This window comes from Crocodylus siamensis, chromosome 5 (assembly GCF_052110815.1).
Source record: "Crocodylus siamensis isolate JL-2025a chromosome 5, ASM5211081v1, whole genome shotgun sequence".
NCBI classification, from domain to species: Eukaryota; Metazoa; Chordata; order Crocodylia; family Crocodylidae; genus Crocodylus; species Crocodylus siamensis.
Genome location: NC_143399.1, coordinates 129,367,029 through 129,393,673, shown reverse-complemented (window position 1 = coordinate 129,393,673; position 26,645 = coordinate 129,367,029). Strand labels below are relative to the sequence as shown.

The 26,645-nt window shown below is 43.0% G+C and overlaps 1 protein-coding gene across 3 annotated transcripts in view; it reads right to left on the bottom strand.

Annotated features, from left to right (window-relative positions):
- SUSD5 (sushi domain containing 5) overlaps positions 1–26,645 on the bottom strand; it is an 80,570-nt gene that overhangs the window by 10,159 nt on the left and 43,766 nt on the right. For 2 of the 3 annotated variants that reach the window (XM_090050346.1, XM_090050348.1), the window contains one exon: positions 20,324–20,512. The exons of the other annotated variant lie outside the window; for it this stretch is intronic. In XM_090050346.1, coding sequence (XP_089906472.1) covers positions 20,324–20,512 — 189 coding nt within the window. The remainder of the gene's footprint in view (positions 1–20,323; positions 20,513–26,645) is intronic. 3 annotated transcript variants of the gene reach the window in all.

The following is a 26,645-nucleotide window of genomic DNA, read 5'->3' as shown; positions in this document are numbered from 1 at the left end:
TGTTTAGCTAAAACAGTTCCCTTTCTTCTATGAGGAATGGTAGGAAACAGTGACTATATAGAATCATTTTTTTCTTCAAAAGATTAGCTAGTTACAGTGCATTAATTCATGCATGAAAAGCAGGTAAGGATCTCTTCCAACATACTGTTTAATCAATTTATTGTATACTTCACTGTATCTGCCATCCATTTAGAACAACCTAAAATATTTTGTTTACTGCTTTTATAGCTAATTCTTGCAAATATTTTTTGGGTTCTGCTGTTATTGAGGCATTACTTTTTTCATTTTGTTTGTATTACAAAAACTAGCTGCTCTTTTATCCACATATACCCTCCTGGGCACAGGGCTGGAAAACAGCTGTGGGGCTGGGACCCGGCCCAGACTGGGACAGTTCTAGTCCAGCCCTGGGCCACATAGGGAAGCCTGCACATGCAGCCCAGAGGTAGCTGGAACCTGCCCCAAAACATGTAGACTTCCCTGTACAGCCTAGGACTGGCTGGGAACTGTCCTGGTCACAGCCTGCTCCCCATGCAGAACGCTCCCAACCCCAGCTCTGTGATCGGAGCAGGGCCTGGGAAATTGCTCCCAGCCCCTGAGAGCCACCTGCTGCTGGGGCAGGGGACATTGTCCTGGCCAGGCTCTGAGTTCGGAGCCTGCCCCAGCAAGAGACAGGTCCTGGGGGCAGGGAGCTATCTCCTGCCCCCTGCTACCTGGTTGACTGGGAGCAATTTTGCTCTGAGTTGGTCATCTACACGTACATGACTGCTCAGTAACTACTCCACAGTTAATTTGCTACCTGCATTTTCAGGTAGCAGATTAACCATGGAATAGACAAATTTACTATGCAGTAAGCATCTGCACGTGTAGATGGTGATGCTTACTGTGCAGTAAATTGGTCTACTGTACAGTAAAACATCTCATGTAGATGTGCCCACAGGGTTAAACCATAGGTTCATACCACAGGTTCTTGCCCAATCTCCTGCAAGCAGCAGGCCATGCCACCACTTCCTTTGGCTGCTGCCAGAGCTTCAGGAGCCTGAGAAGCTGCTGCAAGCTCCTTCTCTCCCTACCACCACCACAGCTCTCTCCAGGACCTGCAGCCCCCGTCCACTCTTGGAAGGGGGTGGTCTCCCTCACCACTACCAGTACTAGCCACCACCTGCTGCCACAGCCACCTGCAGCCAAAGGAGACCCCACAATACCAGTGAAGCCCCTGTACCAGCACCACCACCTGCTGCCTGCCTGCTAGCTGCTCCAGCAGCACCCCCTGTGTTTGTCCTCCTCTGGTGAGTCCTGTGTTCCATTCCCCCTCTCCTGGTGTTTGTGGATGGCCGAGTAAGCCAGTAGCATGCTTCCCCCTCCCTCCTGTGTGTGTCCCTGTTTGTTGTTTTGTGTTCCCCCGGGACCCAGCCCCTCACACAGATACCACTCCCACATAGCCTCTCATCCAGTGCAGCCAGATGAGGCACCCTGGACCCCACCCCCAGCAAGTCACATTTCTCCCCCCAGACACATGGGGGGCTCACAGCTCCTCCTTTCACATCCCACCCAACCCCTTCCCACCTAGCCTCCAATGACAGAACAAGAGCCCTCCAAGGTGGCTGCCATACTGGCATCCCCCAAGCAGGGAGCTGCCAATGAGTCAAGTGCCCCTGGGCCAAGTGGCTCCCTCTGGCCAGTCTCTCCCAGTCTCCCAATGCCCTAGTTATTAACCTGTGACCTCACTCCCATTCCTGTTTTCTTTTTTGTTTCCCAAGCAATTAGTTGATGTGTCCCCAGTGGTGTCCGTTATTCAGGGAGGCTTAAAGTTCCCTGTGATGGGCTCAGTTCTATGATCTTTGTTTGGCATATCAAATAGGCCTGTGCCACACAGTGGCAGAGAGTGAATGCTGGAAGAGAGAGTGAATTGGGTATCATGGGGTGGGGGGGAGGCAGGGAGTGGTTCTCCACTGTTTCTCTCTCACTTACAGGCTCTAGTATTTAAGGTCTAGGAAGTTCTAATTCAGAGGCTGTATCCCTAATTCCCATACTCAATATCTACTCGTGCCCTTTTCCTTCAAGAATTTGTCCAATCCCTTTTTGAATCTGGCTAAACTTTCAACTTCCACATCTGGTGGCAATGAGTTCCACACTTTAATTACATGCCGTGTGAAAAAGAACTTCCTTTTGTTCATTTTTAATGTACTATCTACTAGTTTCATTTTGTGACCCCTAGTTCTTGTGTTGTGTGAGAGTAAATAATAAATCTTTATTTACTTTCTCTTTGCCATTTCATATTTTGTAAACCTTTATCATGTTCCCCCTCAAGCATCTGATTTTTAAAGTGAATAGGCCTAGCCTCTTCAGTCTGTCATCATATGGAAGCCGCTCCATATCACCAACTATCCTTGTTGCCCTGCTCCAGTTCTTCTGTACCCTTTTCGAAATGTTGGGACCAAAACTAGCCACAGTATTCAAGGTCTGGATGCCCCATGGATTTTTAAAGACATGATAAGATGTTCAGTTTTGTTTATAATTCCCTTCTTAATAATCACTAAAATTGTGTTTGCCTTTTCTGACAGCTGCTGAGCACTGAGCTGATTTTTTTTACCAAACTGTCAACAATAACTTCCAAATCTCTTTCTTGTGTAGTAATAGCTAATGTAGAGTCCATCATAGTGTCATAGTGTCAGTATAGCTTAGGTTATTTTTGCCCACTTACACTTATCTGCATTGAATTGCATCTGCCATTAAGTGTCCCATTCACTCAACCATGCCAGATCCTTCTGTAGCTCCTCACTGTCTGCCTTGGTCTTTACCACTTTGAATAATTTTGTGTAATTGGCAAATTTAGGCACTTTGCTACCCTCCCCCTTTTCCAGATCATTTTAAGCAGCACTGGTTCCAAAATAGATCCCAGGGGGACCCCGCTGTTTGTTTTTTTCCATCTTGAAAACTGATAATTTATACTCACATTTTGCTTTCTATTTTTGAGCCAATTTTTAATCCAAGAGTGAACATACCCTGTAATCCTAACTACCTAACATAGTTAAGAGCCTCTGATGGGGCAACCTTGTGAAATATACTTTTGAAAGTCCAAATATACTATGTCAACTATATCATCCTGATGCACCTGCCTATTGACAATCAAAAAACTCTAGTAGGTTGATGAGGCACAATTTCCCTTTGACAAAGCCATGTCGATGCCTCCTCAGCAAGTCATGTTTGTCCATGAGCTGAACATTTTTTTGTATTATTGTTTCTACCTGTTTTCCAGGAACAGAAGTTCGGCTTACTGACCTATAGTTCCCTGCATCCCCTCTAGAGCCTTTTTCAAATATGGAAGTGTCATAGGGCACTTAAGTGCCCTGTGCCTGAAATGGAAGCAACCCGTGAGATGCCTAGTGGTGAGAAGGGGGAGGCTCCGCTGCCAGTCACCAGGGCAGCACCTGTGGGGGTTGCTGAGACAACCAGTTTGGTCAGCTGACTGGAAGGGGGCAGGGCCTGGCCTATATAAACAACCCAGGCTGAGGCTGGAGGTCAGTTCCCCTCTGGCAGCCAAGGAAGAGGGAGCTCTGCTGGGAGTAGGCAGAGCAGAGAAGCCTGATGGCCTGAGCAGTGTCAGCTTGATGATACTGGGTGGAGGAAACCCTGATAGGGATATGAATGAAGGTTAGCCAGTGGGCTTGGAATTTATGTTATAACACAGGAGTGTGAGTTTTGTTTTGTAGTTGTGTAAGACCGGAGGACCAGGTTAGGCTATAGGGGTTGAAGGAGGCCTCATAGGGCTCCACGGTAGTGTGGAGACCCAGCGCTGGAGAGGGCGCTGCGTTTTGGGGTGTATTGACCCCGGCCCCAGTGTGGGCAGAATCGGGAGGGTAAAAACCCAGTGTGGGTGCAGGCGAGAAGCCCCAGTGGGGTGCAAGACCCGGAAAGGGGGGTCTGGAGGCCAGGCATGGCTACGGCCACCTGAGCCTCGATTGTGAGGAGCCCAGTGGGGTCTAAAACCTGAGAATGGGGTCTGGAGGCCAGGCACGGCTACAGCCACCTGAGCTTCGATTATGAGAAGGCCCCAGAGCGGGCGAGAGCACGGGAGGCGAGGCCCCAGAGTGGGCGGTAGCCACAGGAAAAGCCAGGGAGCGCCCGAGAGGGCGCCGGCAGATAGGGAGATGAGGCAGAGAGCCCGGGACTGTAGGGCCCATGCATAGCCCCAGAGGTTAGAATGCACCGTGTCACCAAAGCCAGGGCACGGACTGGGACATCTCAAGGCACCGTGCCAAAGAGGGTAAAAAGGCAGCCTCCCTTTAACAATATTACCATCAAAGACGTGGCGGACGAGATAGTGAGGGTGCATTTGAACTGATTTAGCATGGTAGGTAGGGGGCGCTAGGGGAGTTCACGGCACCCCTAGGTCCCGTCCTGCCACAGGAAGTCACACTGGCAATCCTCCAGTGCTCTAGTACAAAGGCTGCTTTTAGTGAGGAGTTGCATACTACAGTTAGGAGGTCAGCGATTTCTGATCTGACTCCTTCAGACCCTAGGAATTTCCCTTAACATCTTCCAGAGTGACAATAGATTCAAAAAATGTCATCCTTTACACCCTGATCACCCAAAGGCCCAACTGACTCCCAGGCAAGTTTTTGGCTTCTAATGTACTGAAAGACATTAGTATTGTTACCTTTTGTGTCTCTAACAAGTTTCTCTTCAAAGTCTCTTTTAGCTTGTCTTTTTACAATTTTACATTTGTTTTGCTGGTGTTTATGCTCTTTTTATTTTTTTTCCTTAGGATTTGATTTACACATTTGAAAGGAGTATTTTTTGTGCTTATTACCTCTGCAGCTTTGCCATTAAATCATGCTGGCTTTCTTTTGCTCCCCTTTCCTTTTTTTTTTTTTTGCTTTGCAGTATGCATTTACTTTGTGCCTCCAATGTGGTGTTCTTAAGCAATTCCCATGCTGCCTTCAAGTCCCTTACTTCTTTAGGGTCCCCTTTTAGCTTCCATCTAACTAGCTTTCTCATTTTGAAGTAATCTCCCTTTTAAAAGTTAAAGGCTAATGTGGTAAATTTTCTTGTCTTCCCTCCCACATGGATGTCAAACTCAGTTGCATTGTGGTCACTATTGTCAAGTGGCTCAGTAACACATACCCTTTGCACTAAATCCTGTGTACTACTTAGGACTGGGTCAAGTATTGTCTTCCTCTTGTAGGCTTCAGGTAGAGTTTGAATTATGGGGGAGCTCAGGGGTGCTGAGCCCCCCCATAAGAGACAAGAGCTCCCCCATTAGAGATGAGAGCTTCCCCACCTCCCAGCAGCCAGGCAGAAACTGTTTAGTATGGGGGAAAAGTAGCCCTTTCCCCTCATCACCGCTGGGTGCTTTTTGCTGCAGCCGCCCAAAGCCACACGGCTTCTCTCTGCCACTGCTGCCACCACCCACCAGCACCCACCACCCCAAGAGTCAAAGTTTAATTCAAACCCTGATTCCAGGACTAAATGCTCCAGGAAGCAGTCTTTTATATCATCCAGAAATTTGGTCTCTGCATCCCAGCCTGATGTTAGATTGACTCAGTCTATTTGTGGATAATTGAAGTTCTCCGTTATTACTGTATTTTCTGCTGTTGCAGTCTCTCTCAACTGCCTTAGCATTTCTAGTTCACTGCTGCTGTCCTGGTCTGGGGGTTGACAGTATATCCCTAGACATACTTTTCTCCTATTGAAACCTCAGATTTCTATCCACAAAGACTCTATGGTACTTCTCTTATCAGTTGAAAATTCTAACCTATTTGATTTGATGCAGTCTTTGATGTAGAGTGCATTTACTGCAAAGCATTCAAGTTCCCCCACCTTTGATCTTAGACTTCTAGCATTAGTATAAAAGCACATGTATTTTTATCCACTCTTCACTCAGACCAGTTTCAGTAGCATGCCACTTGTTTGGAAATGTCTTCTTAATATGCGCATTATACCATCTTTGTGGTTCTCACTCATGAAGCAGAATAAAAACTGTATCATTCTACTACCAGTGATTCACATTCTTTATAAATACTTGAATAAACCTTCATTAAAATAGGACTTTGTGATGATCTCAAACCTTAGAAAGGCTTCTCTAATATATTAATTATTGCTATATCCGCAATCTATATTATTGCTATAGCTGCAATCTATATTATTGCTATCTCTGCCCAGAAAATATCAGCAACCAAATGTAATCCAAGTTTCTGTCAATTAAAATGAAATTATTTGGATTTATTCTCAATGTCTTTAGGAGTAATTCTAATGCTGCCAAATAAGTATCCTATACTTCCTGCCAGAGATCATATCAGATCTCTAAACAGTGATAATCAGGAACGTTGGGATACTTGGTAATTAATAATGCATTGGACACATAGAACGTGCTTCTATTTTCTAAGTTACTCGAAGTGTTTTACAAGCATTAATCAAGTGGATCCCAATGTGAAAACTACTTCTGAATTGTTTTTAAAGATATGATATATAATACTATGTCTGCTCCCAAGTTCCTGTACTGATGTTTGTGATGTTATAAACACACTTTATTTCTTTCCCCTGTTCTTGCATTAAAGAATCACACACAGCAATATGAAATGGCTGTTTATACATGGGGAAAAAGCTAGGAAGACTTCCTACTTAATTTGGTGTAATCAGCTTTACTTCTAAGTTACGTAAATTAGCTCCACCAACTGGACTCTGGGGCAGAGAAAGGAGGAGGCCAGTATCAATTAGGTGTAAGTGATAGAGGATCAGCAATGTTACATGATCTTGGAATCATTGGGTTGAAAGGGACCTTGAGGGTTATCTGGATTATCTTCCCTGCCCCCATCCATTCTAACACACACACACACACTCACACACACACACACACACACACGATTCACTATTTCTAAACCATTCTTCACAGATGCCTGTCTGGCCTCTTCCCAAAAACTTCCAGTGAAGGAGGTTCCATAAATTGCCTAGGGAGCTTGTTCACTGTCCTGCAATTCTTAGGACGTTTTTCCTGAGATTTGATCTAAATCTACTTAGCAACCATTTCAATCCATTGCCTCCAGCCCTGCCCTCTGTCGCAAAGGAAAACAATTGATCTCTCTCCTCTTTATGGCAGTTTTTCAAATATTTGAAATCTGATATTGTGTTCTTCCCCTGCCCTTAACTCTCCTTTTCTCCAATGCAAACATATCTAAGTTTCAACCTTTCTTCTTAGCTTGATTTCAAACCCCTTTGACATCTTTTTTACTCTTTGGGTCCTTCCTGTCTCTATATCACAGCTTCTTAACCAGGGGGTATGAGATCCTTTTAAGGGTTATGCAGGGTGCCACACAATATTCACAGTGTTAGGTATGCAGAAATCTACACACAATTTACCAGATAAACCCAGAAATTTCAAATAGGAATCTGTAGTGTCAAAAACTTTCTGACCTGTTGTGGTGTTTCTGGTACCTTTGCAACAGAAGAATGTTTCTTTTCCAATAATCAATTGGAAATTGCTGAAAATGAAGACCTGGCATTTTTCAATGGGATCCTAGAGTCTAAAAAGGTTGAGAACCACTGTTCTACACCCTCCTGAAATTGTGGTATCCATTGGACACAATATTGCAGTTGAGACCTAACCAGCACAAAGTTAGAGGTATTAATTCCTATGGGCATTTGTAGATGATACAGGGGTTTAAATTGATGCAGTGGTTTTTCAAAAACACCACTTCAGTTTAAAGCGAAGTAAACCCCCATGTCATGTACACCCATGTCCTTACCTGCCTCTGGTGGCAGGGAGGGGAGAGTGAGCTGCCAGTGGACCAAGCAGTCCCTGAGTTGCAGCAGCCCTCCCCCCACCCCAGGCAGCACCCACCAGCAAGCACTCAGCTCAGGCCATCCTGGCAGGCACTGCAGCTGCGGAGGTTTGTTGCAGGTAGGTCTTGCTTGACCAATCTCATTTCCTTCTACGACCAGGTGACCTATCACCTGGACAAGGGAGAAGAGATTGCTGTCATATACCTTGACTTCAAAAAAGCCTTCCATCTGCTATCCCATGATCACCTCTTGCCGAAACTGGCCAGTTTGGCCTTGGGTCCACCATGATCCGCTGGCTGGGAAATTGGCTCTGTGGTCGGACCCAGAGGGTAGTAATTGATGGCAGTCACTCATCATGGTGTCCTGTGACCAGTGGGGTCCCCCAAGGCTCTGTCCTTGGACCCATATTGTTCAACATCTTCATTAATGATGTGGGGTCAGAAGCGGTTTGGCCAAGTTCACGGATGACACCAAACTTTGGGGCAAAGCATCCAAGCCAGAAGACAGGCAGGTGATCCAGGCTCACCTGGACAGGCTCAGCAAATGGTCGGATGAGAACCTGATGGTGTTTAACACCAAAAAATGCAAGGTTCTCCACCTTGGGAGGAAACACCTGCAGCATCCTTATAGGCTCGGCAGTGCTACGCTGGCTAGCACTACGGAAGAGACTTGGGGATCATCAATGACCACAAGATGAACATGAGCCTTCAATTCGATGCTGCAGCTACTAAAGCGACCAAAACGCTGGCTTGCATCCATAGATGCTTCTCAAGCAAATCCTGGGACATCATTCTCCCCTTGTACTCAGCCTTGGTGAGGCTGCAGCTGGAGTACTGTTTTGGGCTCCACAATTCAAAAAGGATGTGGAGAAGCTTGAGAGAGTCCAGAGAAGAGCCACACACATGATCAAAGGTCAGGAAAATGGACCTTACGAGGACAGGCTGAGAGCCATGGGGCTCTTTAGCCTGGAAAAGCGCAGGCTCAGGGTGATCTGATGGCCACCTATAAGTTTACCGGGGGCGACCACCAGGATCTGGGGGAACGTTTGGTCACCAGAGCGCCCCAAGGGATGACCAGGTCGAACGGTTATAAACTACTACAAGACCGTTTCAGGCTGGACACAAGGAAGAATTTCTTTACTGTCTGAGCCCCCAAGGTCTGGAACAGCTTGCCAGCGGAGGTGGTTCAAGCACCTACATTGAACGCCTTCAAGAGAAATTTGGATGCTTATCTTGCTGGGATCCTATGATCCCAGCTGACTTCCTGCTTCTCAGGCAGGGGGCTGGACTCAATAATCTTCCGAGGTCCCTTCTAGCCCTAATGTCTATGAAATCTATGAAATCAGGCCCCCGTGCAGCTCAGGCAGGCAGGCTTCAGGAAAGGGAAAAAAAAACCCAAAAAAGATCAGGCTCATCCCTTTTTTTTCCTTCCCTTCAGTGCAACTGCCTTCCTGCTGGGGCTGTCTGCACAGCTTCTAAGCCACACGAAGCCCAGTAATTCCCTCCACGGCTGTAAGGTAGCAAACTAAAACTCCACAGAGGTGTTTTAGTTTGCTGCGCCCCAAAGTCATTTAAGGTGCAATATGTCGCCGAATTTGCGAACTTGTGCAAACAGTAACACCATTAAAACAGTGCAAAAGGGCATTTAACCTGCTTTAATGTGTTGTCTACAAATGTACTATGTCTTACATACAGTATTTCTGTTAATGCAGTCCACAATTCGACTTGCTTTTTTTGCAGCAGTATCATGTTGCTTGTTCATATGGAGTTTGTGATGCACCAGAACACCTAGATCCTTCTTGGCAGTCTGTAGCCAGTTATCCTCCAATCTGTACTTGTGCATTTGGCTTTTCTTCCCAAGGTTTCGCACCTTATATTTGTCTTATATGCATTTTGCTTGCTGTCTATATCCCAGTTCTGTAATTGATCAAGATACTTTTGAATTCTTATCCTATTTTTCAAAGTGTTTACAACTCCTCCTAGTGCCCCATCATCTCCACACTTGATCAGGAGGCTCTTTATTCTGACTTGGTTCATCCATGTCATTAATAAAACATGTTAAACAGCTCTGGACTGCCCGTAAAACCCCATTTGAGATTCCTTACCCAGAGCTATCACTAGGGGTGTGCAGGGCCCGGGGCATATCTGTGTGGGGCCCAGGATGGGATGGTGGTGAGCAGAAGGAGCTGTCAGAGTGTGGAAGGGTGAGTGGAGGGGGAGGGGGAGTGGGAACGGGAGGGGGACCCGAGTGGCCAGAGCTGGCAGCACTTGCCGGTGGCAGCAGAGCCAGCGGCAGTGACAGCAGCAGCACATGATGGCCATGGCGGGGCCTATGTGACACTGACTGCGGGGCTCCCCAAATTGCGGGGCCAGGGGTGGTCACCCTGATTTGCCCCCCGCACAGGGACAGCCCTGTCCCCACCATTTGGACACCAATTCATTTATATTTACCCTTTGCTTGGAGTTATTTAAGCAATTACCTACTGATGATTTTATCAACTTTGCCCTTTTTTCTATTCACATATGACCATGTCATATCAGATTGTGCCAAAACTTTATTCAAGTCTAGTAATGTCATGCCTCACTGCATTCCTCTCATCCACCAAAGTGGTTATCCTGTGAAAAAAGGAAATTAACTTTCTTTATCATAATTTGTTCTGAACAAATCTATGTTGGCAGCTAGTGATCAACCCTTCCTCCTCCAGCTACTTACAGATTGACAGTTTAGTGAAATATCAATATTTTGCCTTGTAATCTTCCAGATAGTCCATTTAAACGTTGCTTGATTAATAGTTCTGAAGATTTAAATATTTCAGAAAGAACTGGAAATTTTAATTTTAGTCACACAATACCTCCCATTGGGTGAATAATACATTTTTTAACATGAAAACACACATAGAATAAAATCTCCAAAGTGTACAAGTCCTTTTTTCAAAAGAGAATGAATACATTTCATTACCTAAGGGCCAAATTTTTAGAAGTGCTCAGGGCCACGTTTTTTCAAGTACTGCATTTTTCAAAAGAGTTCAGCACCTGGCTTTTTTAGTGCTCAAATATTGGCCCCTTATTTTGGTGCTTAACTGGGAATACAGCATTTCAAAAAACATGGCCCTGCCTCACTAAGTCAATCAAACTTACATTTCTAACTGACATGGCATTTTGTAAATGAGACTTGGTCAGTTTTAAAACCTGTACTCCTATAGTACTGGTGATGATTTACTTTTACTAAGAACTGCTTTGACTGTTCTTCTATATTGTACAATGTTTGCTGGTGTCTATACATGAGATGAAATAACCACTAGCAAGACCCCATAGCTTCCAGGCATGTGTGTTCTGAAATGGTAACTTCAAATCAATAGAGAGTATTTTCATTCAGTTCTGAATTTTGAGAGGTGCATTCTGTTTTACTTGCCCTACAGATGTCATGACTGCCCATCCTTTTTTAAAAAGATGGACATTTCTGCCAGAAATAACTTCTTAGGGGTCTGATACCTCCCTGAAAACAAACAGTGAAATGTTGACAAGGAAATTCTGAAATACTGTTGCAGTCCTGCTCTTTATTTATTGAATGGAACAATAAACAGAAAGAAAGGGAAGGAGAGAGAGACACAGAAAAGAAACTGGTTTAAATTTTGTCTAAAACTAGTTCATTGTATCATATTTATTTTGAATGCAGGTAAAAAAGATGCTAGCTGCAAGGCTTGTCTTACAAATGCAGATTCACAATTAGTGTAAAATAAGTCAATGCAGTGTTACCATTTTTGAGTGAGTTCTACAACATTTGGTATTTTTCATAAAGTCCCGGCTCCTTGAGTCATGGTATTCAGCCTTCTCTTCTTTTAAAGGAAATGTTTAATTTTTGTGGTTTCAAAGCAAAATTAGAAAATATACCTGAGTTATAGAAACAGAAGGTAAATAAAAAGGATCATAAATATGTTTTTAAAGTCTTTATTATTTTCATTGCCAGACTGGCTGCACCCTAGACAAGATCAGATTGCTAGTTAAAAATCACAAAAGTGGCCAATGTTGCCATTGACTTCAACAGGAATAGAATCTGGACAACATTGAATATTTTTTAAAATATGACATCCCTATGTTTTATTACAGGTTAAGCCACAAGCTTCCTGGATGACCTGGACAGCTTGCTTAACCTACATGTGTCTGTTTTTTTCCCTACTATATAAAATAATACTGTTTCACTGGGCTTTTTGCAAGTATAATAGTATCTCATCAAACTGAAGATGGCAAATAATAATGTAGTATTATTTAACAAAGTATTTAATAATTTTTTAAGCCTTTTTCCCTGCATGATCCTCTTCCTTATCACCATGGAACTAGGACACTATGCCGAAGAGATGAGCCAGAAGTTCATCAATGTAACTAACAAAGGAAAGACCTATTGCACCTATTCAGCCCAACTGACTGTTCACAAAAAATACAACAGCTCAGCACACACAGTCTAGGTTTAAAAGATGAAGTAATATTGCATATTAAGTGTCATAAAAAAAACTGAAGAAAACTTCAAGGGACAGTCAATTCTCTCTGCCCTAACAGAATGATGGCATAAAGTACCATAAAAGTTTACAAAATCTAAGACCAATGGGATTGTTTCCAGTTTTCAAAATGAAACAATTATTAATCATTTAACAAACTTTCCTTGTACTGTTAACAAATCACAGCTATGCTAAGAACCTGAGTGTACAAAAAGGTTGTAAAAGCAAAGTGAAACACATTTAATCAATTGCTATTCTTTTTCCTGAAATGTAAACAGCAAATGCAAGCATAAAGGGGGGTACAGTTTTAGTAAGCTAAAGGAGTTACACCCATAAGCAAAGAAAAGTGTTTTGTGCAACATATAGCTTCAATATACAATTGAATACCAACCTCTAATTCAAAACCCTTCAGGAAAAACACTCAAAAACACCTACTCTGAGCTTTGTCAGAGTTGAAAGCTAATGAGATTTCTCTGCTAACCAGTGTTTGATATATGTTTGTAAAGAAGGTCTCAGGGAGGGGAGGGATGGGAAGGGGAGAGGCAGCCTCTCTATTGAGCCTTCAGAACTCCACTTGGCTGTTTTGGCCCTGTGGCAACACTGAGCAAGATGCTGCTTTGGCCTGCTACCAGCAGGCACAGCAATGGTATTGCACTTGCCTTGGGTCCACCTCCATTTACTTCAATGCAGAGCATCTAGCAACCAGTTTCTCCCTATAAGAGAAGATCAGAGATAGGAGAGACCCACAGACCCTGCCCCATCAAGAGTGGGAATGAGAGAGGCCCAGAGGCCCTCACCCCATACCATGAGAGGGGCTGAGACCCAGAAGCAAAAAGGACTGTGGAGGAAAAATGTAGAGAGTCATTGTTCCCCTTCAACAGGGGAGCAGCTAAGGCATATTTTGATGAAAGGGAGAAGTGAAGCCAGGGGAAAGTGATTTTTCACTCAGAAAGGCAAGTTTCTCTGACTTTCAGTGAGATGGAACCACATTGCTGAAGCACTTTATTACAAGGACCAAAATAAGGGTTTAGAATCTCAAGCCTGTTCAGCCCCTAGAAGAGAGACACTTCAGTAGCACAGGTAGCATGTCAGGGGGAAGCACACAGAGCAAGGCCTGGCCTCAGTAGGGATAGACAATGAAGCAAACTATTGGGGAAGGGAAAAAAGGACATTGGAGGGACAGAAGGAAGAGAGGCAGAAAGCTAAAAATAAACAAAGAAACTAAAAAGGACTCCAAGAAAGCCAGACAAGGTTCTCGGGGTGAATCTGATATCTTTTACTAGACCAACTTAAATGGCTCAAAACATTTTTCTTAACCAGCTTTCAGGTTTAAAAACCCTTCATCAGGCTGAGGAAAGCTGAGGAAGTGGGTGTGTGTGTTCTTCCTGGATGGAATGGCACTGGTCAGCTGGAGTACTGCGTCCAGTTCTGGGCGCCGCACTTCAAGAGGGATGTGGACAACATGGAGAGGGTCCAGAGGAGGGCCACCTGCATGATCAGGGGGCAGCAGGGCAGGACCTACGAGGAGAGGCTATGGGACCTGCTCCTGTTCAGCCTCCACAAGAGAAGGCTGAGGGGAGATCTAGTGGCCTGTTACAAATTAGCCAGGGGGGACCAGCAGGCATTGGGGGAGTCCCTGTTCCCCCTAGCACTACCAGGAGTGACTAGAAATAATGGTCACAAGCTGGCAGAGGGTAAATTCAGAATAGACATCAGGAGGCGCTACTTCACTGTCAGGGCGGCTAGGATCTGGAACCAACTTCCAAGTGAAGTGGTGCTGGCTCCTACCCTGGGGGTTTTTAAGAAGAAGCTAGATGTACACCTTGCTGGGGTCATTTGACCCCAGTACTCTTTCCTGCCATGGCAGGGGGTCAGACTTGATGATCTGCTCAGGTCCCTTCTGACCTTACTGGAGGTGCAACTGTAAGATCCGGGAATGCTGATGGCTCTGTTATGGGGTGTAGTAATTGTGGGGGTGGTGGAGATATGTCGGTAGGTTTTACATTTCTTGTCATGGCATGGTCTGGATCCATTTGGTGTGTTCTGGGCCATAGGAAGTTTGTTTCTGGTGATGAGGTTAGCAAGGATTGGTACCTATTTGAAGGCTAGGATGGGTGGTTCTGGGCAGATCTCTTTAAGAGTAGGGTCTTCTTCTGCACCTCCAGAAATTTAACTATCTCATCCCTTGCACCAAATGCCCTGATGGAAAATATGTAGGAGAGACCAAACAACAACTGTGCACCAGAATGAACGCACACTGGAAATCTATTAAAGACAGGAATGCCCAATTACCTTACCTGTGGGGGCACATTTCTCACAAGAAAACCACTCTCTTTCCAATCTCTCAGTTCTAATCCTCAAAGAGAACTTACAAAACACTTTTCACAGATGAGCCTATGAACTTCACTTCATCAACCTCCTGGATACAAAAAATCATAGACTAAATATAGATATTGGATTTATGACACATTATAACCTGCCTAACATTTGACTCCCTAGGTACCTCTCCACTATTTACCCGCTAAATTCATCCCACTCCTCCAGCCTCTCTCTCACCCACAGACTCCTCAATTTACATCTCCACTGACTGCCTTTCTTGCATGCATATCAGCCTCTGGCTTCTTTACTATTCATGTCATCCAGGAAGAGCATACATCAACTGCAGATGTTTGCTCGGCCTGATGAAGGATTTTTAAACCTGAAAGCCTGCTAAGAAACATTTTTCCAACTATTTAAGTTCATCTAATAAAAGATATCAGATTCACCCAAAGAACCTTATTTGTCTATGTCCTTAGACCAACACAGCTACAACCTACACCCCTCCAAGAAAGCCAGACAGAGAGAAGGGAAGAGAAAAAATGGAGTATCTGTTGACAAAGATCAGAAGGAAAGTCAAGAGTGACCCAGTACAATTGACTTCTATGAGGGTATCTCCAACTGCTGCCAAAATCATGGTGTCCTCCCTGAACATGGGCTGTATAGATAAATAGAAAGAAACTGCAATAAAAAAACAATGCAATTGAAAATACAACAAAAAGACATTTTGTTTTTCAAAGCTTTAAAGAATATTTTGTGACAAAATGTTACTTGAAAGAATGAAACATTGACTGTATCTAGCAAAATCCCTTAGATGAAATTATTTTGTGGAGAATTTTGAATGACCTGGGTGTACGAGAAAAAGATGTTGTGGTTCATTTTTTCTTTCTCATGATGATTCAGTATATTTTCGGATATTTCAGTTTACTCTATAGTGCATGAAAGTATTAAGATACCAATAACCATATTAGTTTTGATGGGTGCAAGTATATTGGCATTTTAAAAGAACAGATTTTGGGCTAGGAGCAGTTCATTCAAATACAGATTAAAAATATAAACCCTAGATTGTTTTATTTTTCCTTATAAATAAAGAAATTCCTTAAAACTCTCTAAATTCCAGAAAACTGAATTATCTCTGTTCCAAAATTTTCTAATGGAAGATCCCTTTTCACCTTGTCTCCCCATACTCAGCTTTCCTTTTCTGGCTCTACCCCTTCCCCCCACCCCACTGCCCCCCACCAATTCCTGCTATCTTCCCCATTTCAGTAGGTTTTGTAAAGTGGGGGGTTGTTTGAGAGGAGGGGTTTGCCCCTGAATTTCCTATTGGTGCTGGCAGTTGTGGAAGCACTAGGATAGAAAGAACTGACTGACATGCTAGTATTTTAAGAACTGTATTCTATTCTCTAACCCTGCTTGGTTCAATGTTTATCCTAGCTCTTTCCACCACTGGTGAAACTGAACTGGTGGTAAAATGTTGAGAAATCTGGAGTAAGAGACGGACTACTTTAGACAAAGTCTAAATTTTGCTCTTTCTTTTAGCAGGACAGTGCCTAACGATGTTCTTTATACATCAGTTTTAGGTATAGTCTAATTTAATATCTTCCTTAGTGGAGGAAGGAGTAAGCCATATGTTAACTAACTTTGCTGAGCATAATTAATTGGAAGGTGTATTTAACACCAGCAGAGACATACCTTCTAAGATAGCATAGATAAGAAGAAGCAGGAAATAACAATACCAGACCCTTCAACACAAATGCAAGCTAATATATTTTGGAAAAATCATGATAAAACAAATATTTATAGGAAGGAAGCTGTTTGAAAATCAGTAGTACTGACAGAGTTAGGAAGGTCATGGTGGACAACACATTTAATATGATCTTACAATGCAATGTGCCACCCTGGTTTTGGGCTTCATTCAAAGAGAATTTGTTCAACTCTGATAACACTGTATCTATGCCATAGAATTAAATTCTGAACACATTTTTAAAAAAATCATATATTTGACAGGATTCAGAAAGCAGTAAGAGGGTGTTGAACACTTCATAGAATCAGGTCCCAACTTCCACTGAATTTAAAAACAGCACTTCTGGTTTGGGTCCAAAATGAGCAAACACCTGTATCCTAAGCAAATTTCAGTTTTTGAGAGTCTTCAAGATATAACCTCAAAAAAACATTACAGTAGAACTCAGGTCTTTCTCTGTATATTTATAAAAAGACACAGGGGTTTTCATACCTGCACTGTATGCTTGCTTTTAGTACCCAAAGGCGAGTGCAAACATCCGTTTTTCATTTCAGTAGCCCAGGATGTAGCAACTATGTGGCTTATTATAAAAATAAATATAGTACAAAATATACAAGACCTGCATTCATACCTTGTGCATGGTATCTGGTAAACAATGTATTTGACGCTCCCTCCATATCTGAGGGCATAACTCCTTTGAACTGCTTTGAAAACATCTCTGGTTTGATTGTAACATCAGTAGTTACCCTTCCTTGAGTAAATAAAACTAGTACATAAAAGATCTATGAGTCACATCCCACATCAGAATGAAAAAAAGGGAAAAAAACAGCCATAAAGGGGCTGGTTCTGATATTAAATACATAGTTGGCTGGATATGCTCAGAGCTTATTTCCAGTAAATGGGACTTGATGCCTAATACTAAGAAAAATGGGATTTGTAAGAATAAGGGATTTGAAAGACTGTGAGTATGGAAGGCCTGGTTGATAAATCAAAGAACGTTTTTGGAAAAGACTTTATATTGAATCCTATCTCTACCAAAGCACAGCAGCAGTTTGGTATTATGAAGTCTTGTCTCATCAACCCACAAAGATGATTCTAAGCAGATGTTGATTGATGGATGGACATACTGAGTCATAGATGCCAGTTGACTAATGCTTGAAAATCTACTAGGCTGGCTACACTTTTATATATAACAGTAATCAAATCCACCCCTTCTTTATACGCAGGCAGACCTCATTGAACTTTTCTATCACTCCAGTCTTTCCCAATCTCTTTCTTTCCCTTGCTCCCATCAGTTCCGTCTTCCCTGATTCATTTTGACCAGTAGTGATGACCACATCTAAGAGCCTGGAAATATTAGAAGAGAATCCTGGTACAAATTGGCTGGAGTAATCTTTCAAAAGCCCAAGAAAATAAAGAAAATAGGAGATAGCACACTTTCTGTGGAAGTGCTAGGAAGACAAATTGGGCAGACTACACCAAGTCAGTTACTGTGAAGGCATGAACAATTACTCTGAAGTCTGTAGAGGCAAGATACTATCCAAAACAAATAACATGATGTGAATAACCATCACTATGGTTCTTTCTTCATCTCCTTATAACAAGCTATTTAATACAATTCACAGATTCCTTGTAATCAGACAGGGATGTGCCATGAGCACCTCTGCTATGGCCTCAAACTTGCAACTTCTGAGCTGTCAACCATACACCCTAGTGCCCACACCACCTCAGCCCTGATGACTAGCCTTATTTACATCCACTGTATCTGACCAACCTCATGCTGCAACATGAGTGAATGTGAGAGCAGAGTTTATCATCCTCTGGTCATGTCTACACGTGTGCTTTAATGCACATTAACCTATCTAAATGCACTTTAAAGCATCACTGAATAAATGTTCTATTTAGTAATGCACATTAAAATAAGCTAATGTTCATTAAGCATCATTTAAAAACCATGGGCTCCTATAGACATGCAAGGAGCTGGCTCCATGGACTGGAAATCCAGCACTTCAGAGCAGACCCAATTAATCGAGTCTGCTGGAGCAGGGAAATAGATGCACTCCAGCAGCTTCCTTCATCATGTGTCATAGGGCCCTAAAGTGCCTGCTCCTTTAAAGGCAGAAACTGCCTTGGGAGAGGGCCCTAGGAGCCAGGCAGAAACACCACAGGTGTAGGTTACTATGGCAGCAGGCTAACGAGGGAATTAGCCTGCACCTGAACCTGGTTAGCTGACCAGAAGATGGCAGGGCCCTGGGCCTATCTGTGGGCACAGAGATGGGGCTGAGGAGAGCCCAGTGATGAAGGAGAGGCTGAGCGATAGCAAGGCCTCAAAGGGACAAAGTTTGAATACAATCACAGGGCATGGGGTGTGGTAACAGGATGGTTTTGGAGCCACACTTCTAGCCCATAAGGCTGAGGTTGTCCCGTGAGGCATCCGTTCTGAGTGGGACCCAAAAATGGGTGCAAGAACCCAGTGGTTTCAGTGGAGTCCATCAGGACCACGTCCAAACATAAACTCGAGGGCAGCCTCCCTATTTATTATAATTACAAGCAAGGTGTGGCAGGAAAGAAAAAGGGTGCCTGTTGGGCAAGACTGGCAGAGTCACAGTGCCCTAGGGGCATCATGGCCATTCCTGGGAACCCCACACTGTGACAATGTGTATCAGCATCATCGAGCTGAAAAATTGTGGTGGGGCACTTAGAACTAAAGCTCATTCAATTAATTTTAGTTCAAAGTGCCCTGCTGCCATTTTTCAGCATGGGGGACTGTGATACACATTCGTGCACTTTTAATTAGTGCGGCTCACTAATTAAAGTGCCCCCTGCGCCTTCTGGAGCATGTGTAAAAATGCACATTAAAACAAGCTACTGCACATTTTCCTAGTACCTCACAATGGAGGTACTATATTCCACATTAACTAAAGCACATTAATGCACATGTAGACACACCCATTATATTTTTATTATCTATTAATTTTACTGTGGTAATGCCAAAGGCCCCTAATAATGATCACCACCCCATCATACCTGGCTACTTAACACACATACAGGAAGACAGGTGTAGCCCTGGATATCAAAAGGGGTATTAAGGACTTTGTGCTTCCAGTGTTTGGGTGGAAAATTAAACCATTTCACTCTCTGTATTATACTGAATTAAACTAGCATGCACTTACTACTTCCATTTGTTTTTGTTATGATGTTATTGTCTGATACCTCATATTAAAACTTGTTTGTTCATGGGCCACGTAGGCTAATAGCACAGATGCCAATTTTTTAAAACTTTTTCCAAGGGGCAGCTAACAGAGAGATAAGTTGGAGGTCCTGTGGTAGCAAGGAGGGCATAGCTGCTACTGGAGGCATTCATGTTTATCCTGTTGAAAGAGTTTTCTTCCCAGTAGCGTATTCCTTTAATAGGACCAAAAGAGCTCGAGAAAATAATTAAAACATGACCAGAAGGCTCAAGTAGTCCAGGAAAAGGAGACTTCCAGGTCACCAAGTAATTTGCTAAACTGTCCATAGATTTCAGGTACTCCCCATTCCTATCTCATCTCCCTCACTTCACCTTCTCCTAACTCCTATGTTATAATATTTCCTTTCTGCTCCCTGCTCCCTTATTTGCCTTCCTAGAAGGAGTATCTCTGACTGCTACTTAAAGTACAATCCTCCTTGCCTACTTTTTCTAGTACCACTTTAGAGCATGGATTCCTTAGTCTAATCTAGGTACCTACCTGAACACTCATAGCTTTTGGAGATACTGTTGTTCTGAGCTCACCATGAGAATATGCAAGAAGTAACTGGCTTGGTACTTAGTAAAGGTGCTGAATGCCACCACAAGAGCAATTGCAATTTGCATGAGTAGCTGGAGAGAGACTGCTGTGCCGAAGTCCTGCAGAGACCTCCAACAGTCCAGTCCCCAGCAATTCCCCAAAACCAGGACAGTCTTAGCTGATGTATTAGCAGCTATAGTTGTTTAGGACCTCAGTGTGCATGCTTACCTTTGACACAGGCCTGAACTTGTCCATACCATTCTCCACAGCTGTCACAGAGCAATGTAAAAGCAGTCTCTTTGTTGCCCATGATGTAGCCCTGGGCACAAACATAGAGCAGCTCATCTCCCATTTCAAAACCAGTGTGACCATGCAGGATTGTGTGAGGGAAAGATGGTGGATCCCCGCACGGCTTGTCTAAGAAATAAAAACAAGAATGATATGAGAAACTTTAACATGTTTTTTAGTTGTACTGCTAGGGATGGGGCTTGACTAAAAACTGTGAAAATAGACCTAGATATACCAACTGAACTCCCCCCACACACACACGTTTCTATGTAAGACTACCAGGTTAATTCTATGTTGTCTGTCAAGTAGTTGTCACGTGGCAAGAACTAACCATACACCAATCAAACAGGAATGAAAAGCACAGTTAGCAACTTCCAATTCCCTGAGCCATCTAGTACTCTACCCAACTGTATTTCTAATCTACCCTGTGTTTCTCATAATAGGAGTTAATTCAGAATCTCATAGTGCCTTCATAAAAGGAACCTAACCTGTGATGCAGAACCCTGTGCTCTTACCATCACAAAGTGGTAAGGTTTGCACAGCTGTAAATTATGAGAAATTGAGGTACTAAACCTGCACAGATGTCAGGAAATAAAACCTAAGATGCATGTAAGAGCAGAGTGTATTTTGAGAATACTTACAAAGGCAGCACGGAGAACCAGAAAGTGAAAAAGACTATACACAAAGTGAAATGTACTTAATTGAATGCCTTTATTTTACCTGAAAGAAATTCAAGTATAAAAAATCAGCAGCAGCCATGGTGAAAAATGAGCTGAATTGGAAACATTATTATGGTTATAATAATTGAAGGTGTCATTAACAAAAGCCAGATCATCTAGCTGGTAACAATGATATGGGAATGCTCTTCCTGCAGATTTCTCCTTCCCTCTAAGGGAGTTGGTAAAAAAGGATCAGTCTCGTCTATGACCTTGCCCCTTCCTGTCCCAAACTCCGCAGAGTTCCCTTTGGAAAGAGGGCCCAGGATGCTAAGGCCCAAATCTCACCAAAACCCCAATGGACAGTGTTTAGCCTTAGAATATATTAACTCTTCCATAGCCCATTACATGCTTGGGAACCTCTTCACTAATCTCAGAGCCACCAATCACTGTGGAAAAGCATTGCCAATTAGGCTTGGATCCCATTGGATATTTTCACTGGTATCCAGTGATGACTGAGTTCCCAGTAAAGATATGTTTGTTTATTAAAAGATTTTTTGTTGTTAATAACTTTGTGAAGATAATGCCATACAGAACATACTAATCCTGTAAGTAGATTTATTAGATGTTAGCATGTCTATTTGTCTGTACTTTCTCTCTAATTTGGGGTTTAGCCTTATGGCCTGAACTTAATCTTTATGAATTGAGTGTATCTGCCACTAGAGGAGACCCTAATGGGGCTAAAGCGTTGAAGTCTATTCTCTACTCCTTGCACACTACCACATAACACTTTCAGGTGTTAGTGGAAGTTACACACTTACACACTGACAGCTGAACAGATCTCTTTGTAGTTACACAAGGCTCCGTTCATGCTCAGTCTCATTTAGACTTGGCATCTAAAGGAGTAATCACACCAGTTAGCAGCTAATGTGTTTCCTGTGAACTGGTAAGAGTGAATGGAAATCTACAAGGGTGAGAGGAATAAAAAATATTTTATTGCCATAATGAAAAATTAGAGCCCATTAGGTGTACTTTCATTAGCACAAACAGCAGTTATGTGTCTGCACTGAGGAAAGAATTGATTCTAAAGCATTATAGTAATAGAACTACTAACCTGAAAGTATCATCTATAGAGTCCAAATGCTTGGTTATATCATGTGGAAAGGGTAAGATTTAGCACTTCCATTTTCAAATTTGCAACAGAATTGATATGACTTCTACAAAGTTCCAGGATGTAAAGTTGAAGGGTGCCTTCTACAGGAACAAGCTAACAGGAGATAAATGGAGCATGTTCTCTTTCAGAGCTTGTCACAAAGTTTAGCTGTTTTCTATAGCCTCCCAACCATAAATAAAAATGTGAGAACTGACAATTTAAATGGAAAAAGAAAAGGTGAAGCATTCAAGAACCTAGGAGAGGTGAAGAGCTCAATCAACTCTGATGGCCTCTGACTACAGCACTGAGCAAACATAAATCACATCATGGATGATTGCCCTAAAAATACCTGGCACAGATGCCTATCCATGCCCATCTATACCTAACCCAGCAGCTCAGCAGTTTTCAGAGAGATGGGAAGCAATTGATTGTATCAAAAATAGTTCAAAACTTTCAAAGATTTGTATAATGCAGGTCAGTAACTACTCTGGATAAATTTTCTGTTCCTAAATAATAAAGTTTGACAGAACTCTATCAGTGTCCAAGTACATTGCTACTTCACTGACACCAATAAAACAATTTATTCCGTTTAAAAATGATTGGATGGAGAGTCATAAAGTAAATGCTTTTAAGGACAGAAAGGACCATTTTTACTAATTAGATTGACTCCTAGCATAAACAAACCATATATTTCACCAAGTGGTTTCTATAAGCCTCAGGCATAACCTCAGGTAAAGTATATCTTTTGGACAGGGATCTGGCTTAATTTGAAGATGATGAAGGTGATGGACCATCCTTTCATGTAGAAATTAATTGTTCATTAACTTGACTGTAAAACTCTGCACTTTATTTTTAGTCTGAACATACGAAGTTTCAGTTTCTGACCATTGGCTCTTGTTATGCCTTTGCTAGAGCCCTCAGCTATTAGAAATTCTCTTTGTGGGTTCTTCTGGACTGTGATTAAATCTACTCCTAACCTTCCTTTTTATGCCAAATAGATTTTCTTGTTTTTTTCAGTGTAGAACAGGTTTTTTTGTGGGAATGGAAAAAGAAGAATCCTTCTAATGCCAAGTGTCCACTGTGTATTTCACATGAGTGTGCCATTCATGTTAGCCTAGCTCAAGTGAAAGAAGCACTGGGATTTTTGTGGGCATATCACATGGTCCTTCGTGTTGATATGAGCTGGTCTCTGAATGATTTCTCTTTGTATTGTGGGAGAATCTATCTCTTCTAAGTACATGTGTGAAAGTGGTCTTAGCCTAGTAACTCGTTTAAGTATACCACCTCCAGGTTGGCATGCCAAATATTTCTGTTTATATTCACTGTATCAGCCAGTGGTAAGGCATGAATCTAACTCAGAGCCACAATATGTGTTAACCACTGGTATTAATGCAACACTTATTCTGGGACAAAGGAACATGAAATGTAACAGAGAATGTTTTGGTAGCAACTTGTCATTGTAGAGAAAGCATGGTAATGGGATTATGCAGGTGCATGTCCTGAGGAGAACTAAAGCAGGTTTTCAAAAATAAGGACTCTTCCTATGCTTTCTAGCAGCACTCCGCATAAGGAAAACTGCTGATCAGCATGGCCATCTTCTCAGAATATAGACACATTTTCAGGGACTTCCTGGCTGCTGGAGTCTTTGGTTTTTCAGTACACAAGTATGATGTAGTTGATGTAGCATAGTGGTCCAGGAGCCTATAGAAGAAGCACTGTAGAAGCACTACCACCTGTAGAAGCCCTGCAAGAGCAATGTTGTAGACACAACAAGCCACATGCAAATATGGGGCCCAATGCCAGCCTGGACTATACTGTTATATTACTCCTGGTGAAAAAGTGTGGAGCAGGTGCATAGCAAGAAAATATGGCCCAAAGTAATTGAGAAAAGGGACTGGAGGACTAGCACACTTTTGTGGGTTAGGCCTCCACCCACATTACAGTGATCCCATTTATCCACACTACGGGCACCTATACATGTGACAGACCTCTGCTCCAACATGTGCTAAGTAGCAAGCATAGGAGCAGACTCACTTAATCAAGTCTACTGGAATATCAGATGGCATAGTCAGTTCTAATTTGGACTTCAAGAGTAATAACCATATGAAAAATAATGTTAATCTCATACAATACTTGGAAAAGAGTTAGTGGCAGACATCTCCCTGATAGAGAGTGAATATAAGTCATTTTAGGATAATAAAATTTAGGGGTTCACTGACAGATTTTTGGGGCTGATACCAATAGCCAATTTTTAAGGAGGCATATCAGTTGATACTAGTCCCATTTCCGATACGCAGCCTGGTAGCTTGAAGAGCAGTGTCCGGCTGGTAAGTCTGTTGTGGTGGAAGCAGGTGGGGGGAGGAAGGAGGCATGGGAGGGGCAGATTGAGGCCCCTGTGGTGAGGGAGGGAGTGGGGTTGGAGTTGAGGTTGGGGCTGGAGCAGGGGCTGGGGGAACCATGGCCCAGCTGCGGCGGGGTGCAGGTTGGAACCATGGCTTGTTCAGGCAATGTGGGGGCAGGAGTGGCTCCCGCTGCTGCATGCACCTGTTGGGGGGTGTCCTCCAGATCTGCATGGGGTAGGGCAGGCTGCAGCTGCAAGCTGGGGCTGAGGTGGGCTGGGCTCTTCCCAGTGGGGGTTGGGCCGGACTGCGCTTGGGGCAGGCAGCAGTGGTGCTGAGAAAGGGGTCAAGGGGGGGGGGCTGCAGCCACCCCAAAATTCCTGATAGCTCTCGAAAGTCCCCCAGTGCCACTTCCTGTCCCACCCTGTCCTCCCCAAACACAGCCCTGCCCAGCCCCAAAAGGGAAGAGCCCGGTGCAGCCCCAGCCTGCAGTTGCAGCCCGCCCCCCACCCCGCCCTGCACAGATCCAGGGGACACATGTCCCCCATGCCCTCCCAGGGTGCACGCAGCAGTGGCAGCACCACTTCCCCTGAGCCCCCTGAATGAGTTGTGTCTCCATCCCATGCCCTGCCCCACCCCGCTGGGCAGCCTCACCCCCTCCCTCACCTCAGCAGCCTTAATCTGCACCCCCATGCCCCTTCCCTTCCCCTGCCACTACAACAGACTTACCAGCTGGGTGCATCTCTCCAAGCTGCCAAGCTGTGCTCCCTGCCACCTACGTGGGGTGCTGCATGTACAGGGCATTTATCAGCCACAGTACTGGTCATATCAGGCCAATTTCCGATACAGTCAATTTTCTTTATATCGGTGCTGATCCAAGATTTGACCAATATATCAGTGGACCTCTAATAAAATTCCATTTGCAATAGAAAAACTTTCTTAACTTAAATTAGGTGTAACTCTTGGAGCTGTAAAGTCTTTCTGAGACACCTTCACTAAATGTTATGCATAGAAATCTGAAACAAGTTGATGGGGCTAATCATGTTTAATAGAGATGCACATTTCTGTTTCTTCAGAATCCTTCTGGCAGGACTGATAATCTTTCCAACCAGCATTCCATACATGTCACCTACTCCCAGACTCTGCAGGCTACTATGAAACAATTTGCTTTGGGTTTCTTTGAAGATCAGCCACTACGATAATCTATGAGCAGAATTTTCCCAGAGAAGTATCTGTAGTTTTTGGTAGGTTGTGTAATCACTGACAAAATTACTAGAGCTCCCTTGTAACTCCCAGCTCTTCAGAAGGATGCTTGTGTTTTGGAAAAAGTGGTGGGTAGTTGCATACATGGAATATTTCTTTTTCCACAGACACATTAAGAACAAATAAAATGCAAGTAGCCAAAACACTAATATAACTAATGTAAGTGCTGCTTGTAAGCTAGTGATGTTAGGATGCCGATATCTCTTTCATCAGAGTATGAGTGGTAAGAATAACTTTTTTTGCTAGTATAAATGACATCACCAGGAACAGGGAAATTCACCTTCAGACATATGCAAAGTTTTAGAAAAGAACACTGCAGCAATGCAGAAATTGAAAATCTCCATATTCATGTTAATGCACAGAAAATAGAATCAGTTGACTTTATACATAATAAATTGTAGTTTGCTCTTTTAAAGAATATTTGCTTTAGAGAATCGCAGAAGTTCATTTTCTTTTATTTGCTGAAGAAAGCGTAAATTGGGTTAACTATATAATCCATCAACCCCTGGTTATCTCTAAAAACATTTTATTTGCATTTATGCCATAGACCACTACAAGGTGCTGCCTGTTCATTTTTTTAGAACAGTAGCAAATGAGAGTTGTACAGACCTGAGATCTCACTTGGTGCTTGGAAAATCTGAGAGTCAAACAAAAAATGAACCAGAAAAGTTCAGGAGCTGGCGATAAAGGTATTTTTCTATTCTTACTTGAAAAAAATAATTGCACAGGAAAGGTACAAAGTCAGCCAAAAGACTTGTACTCAAATATGATACTGAGCACATTTCTACAGGAACAAGATTTAATAAGAAAACCCTTTGATTTTTTTTTTTTTATTTCTTTCATATTTACAT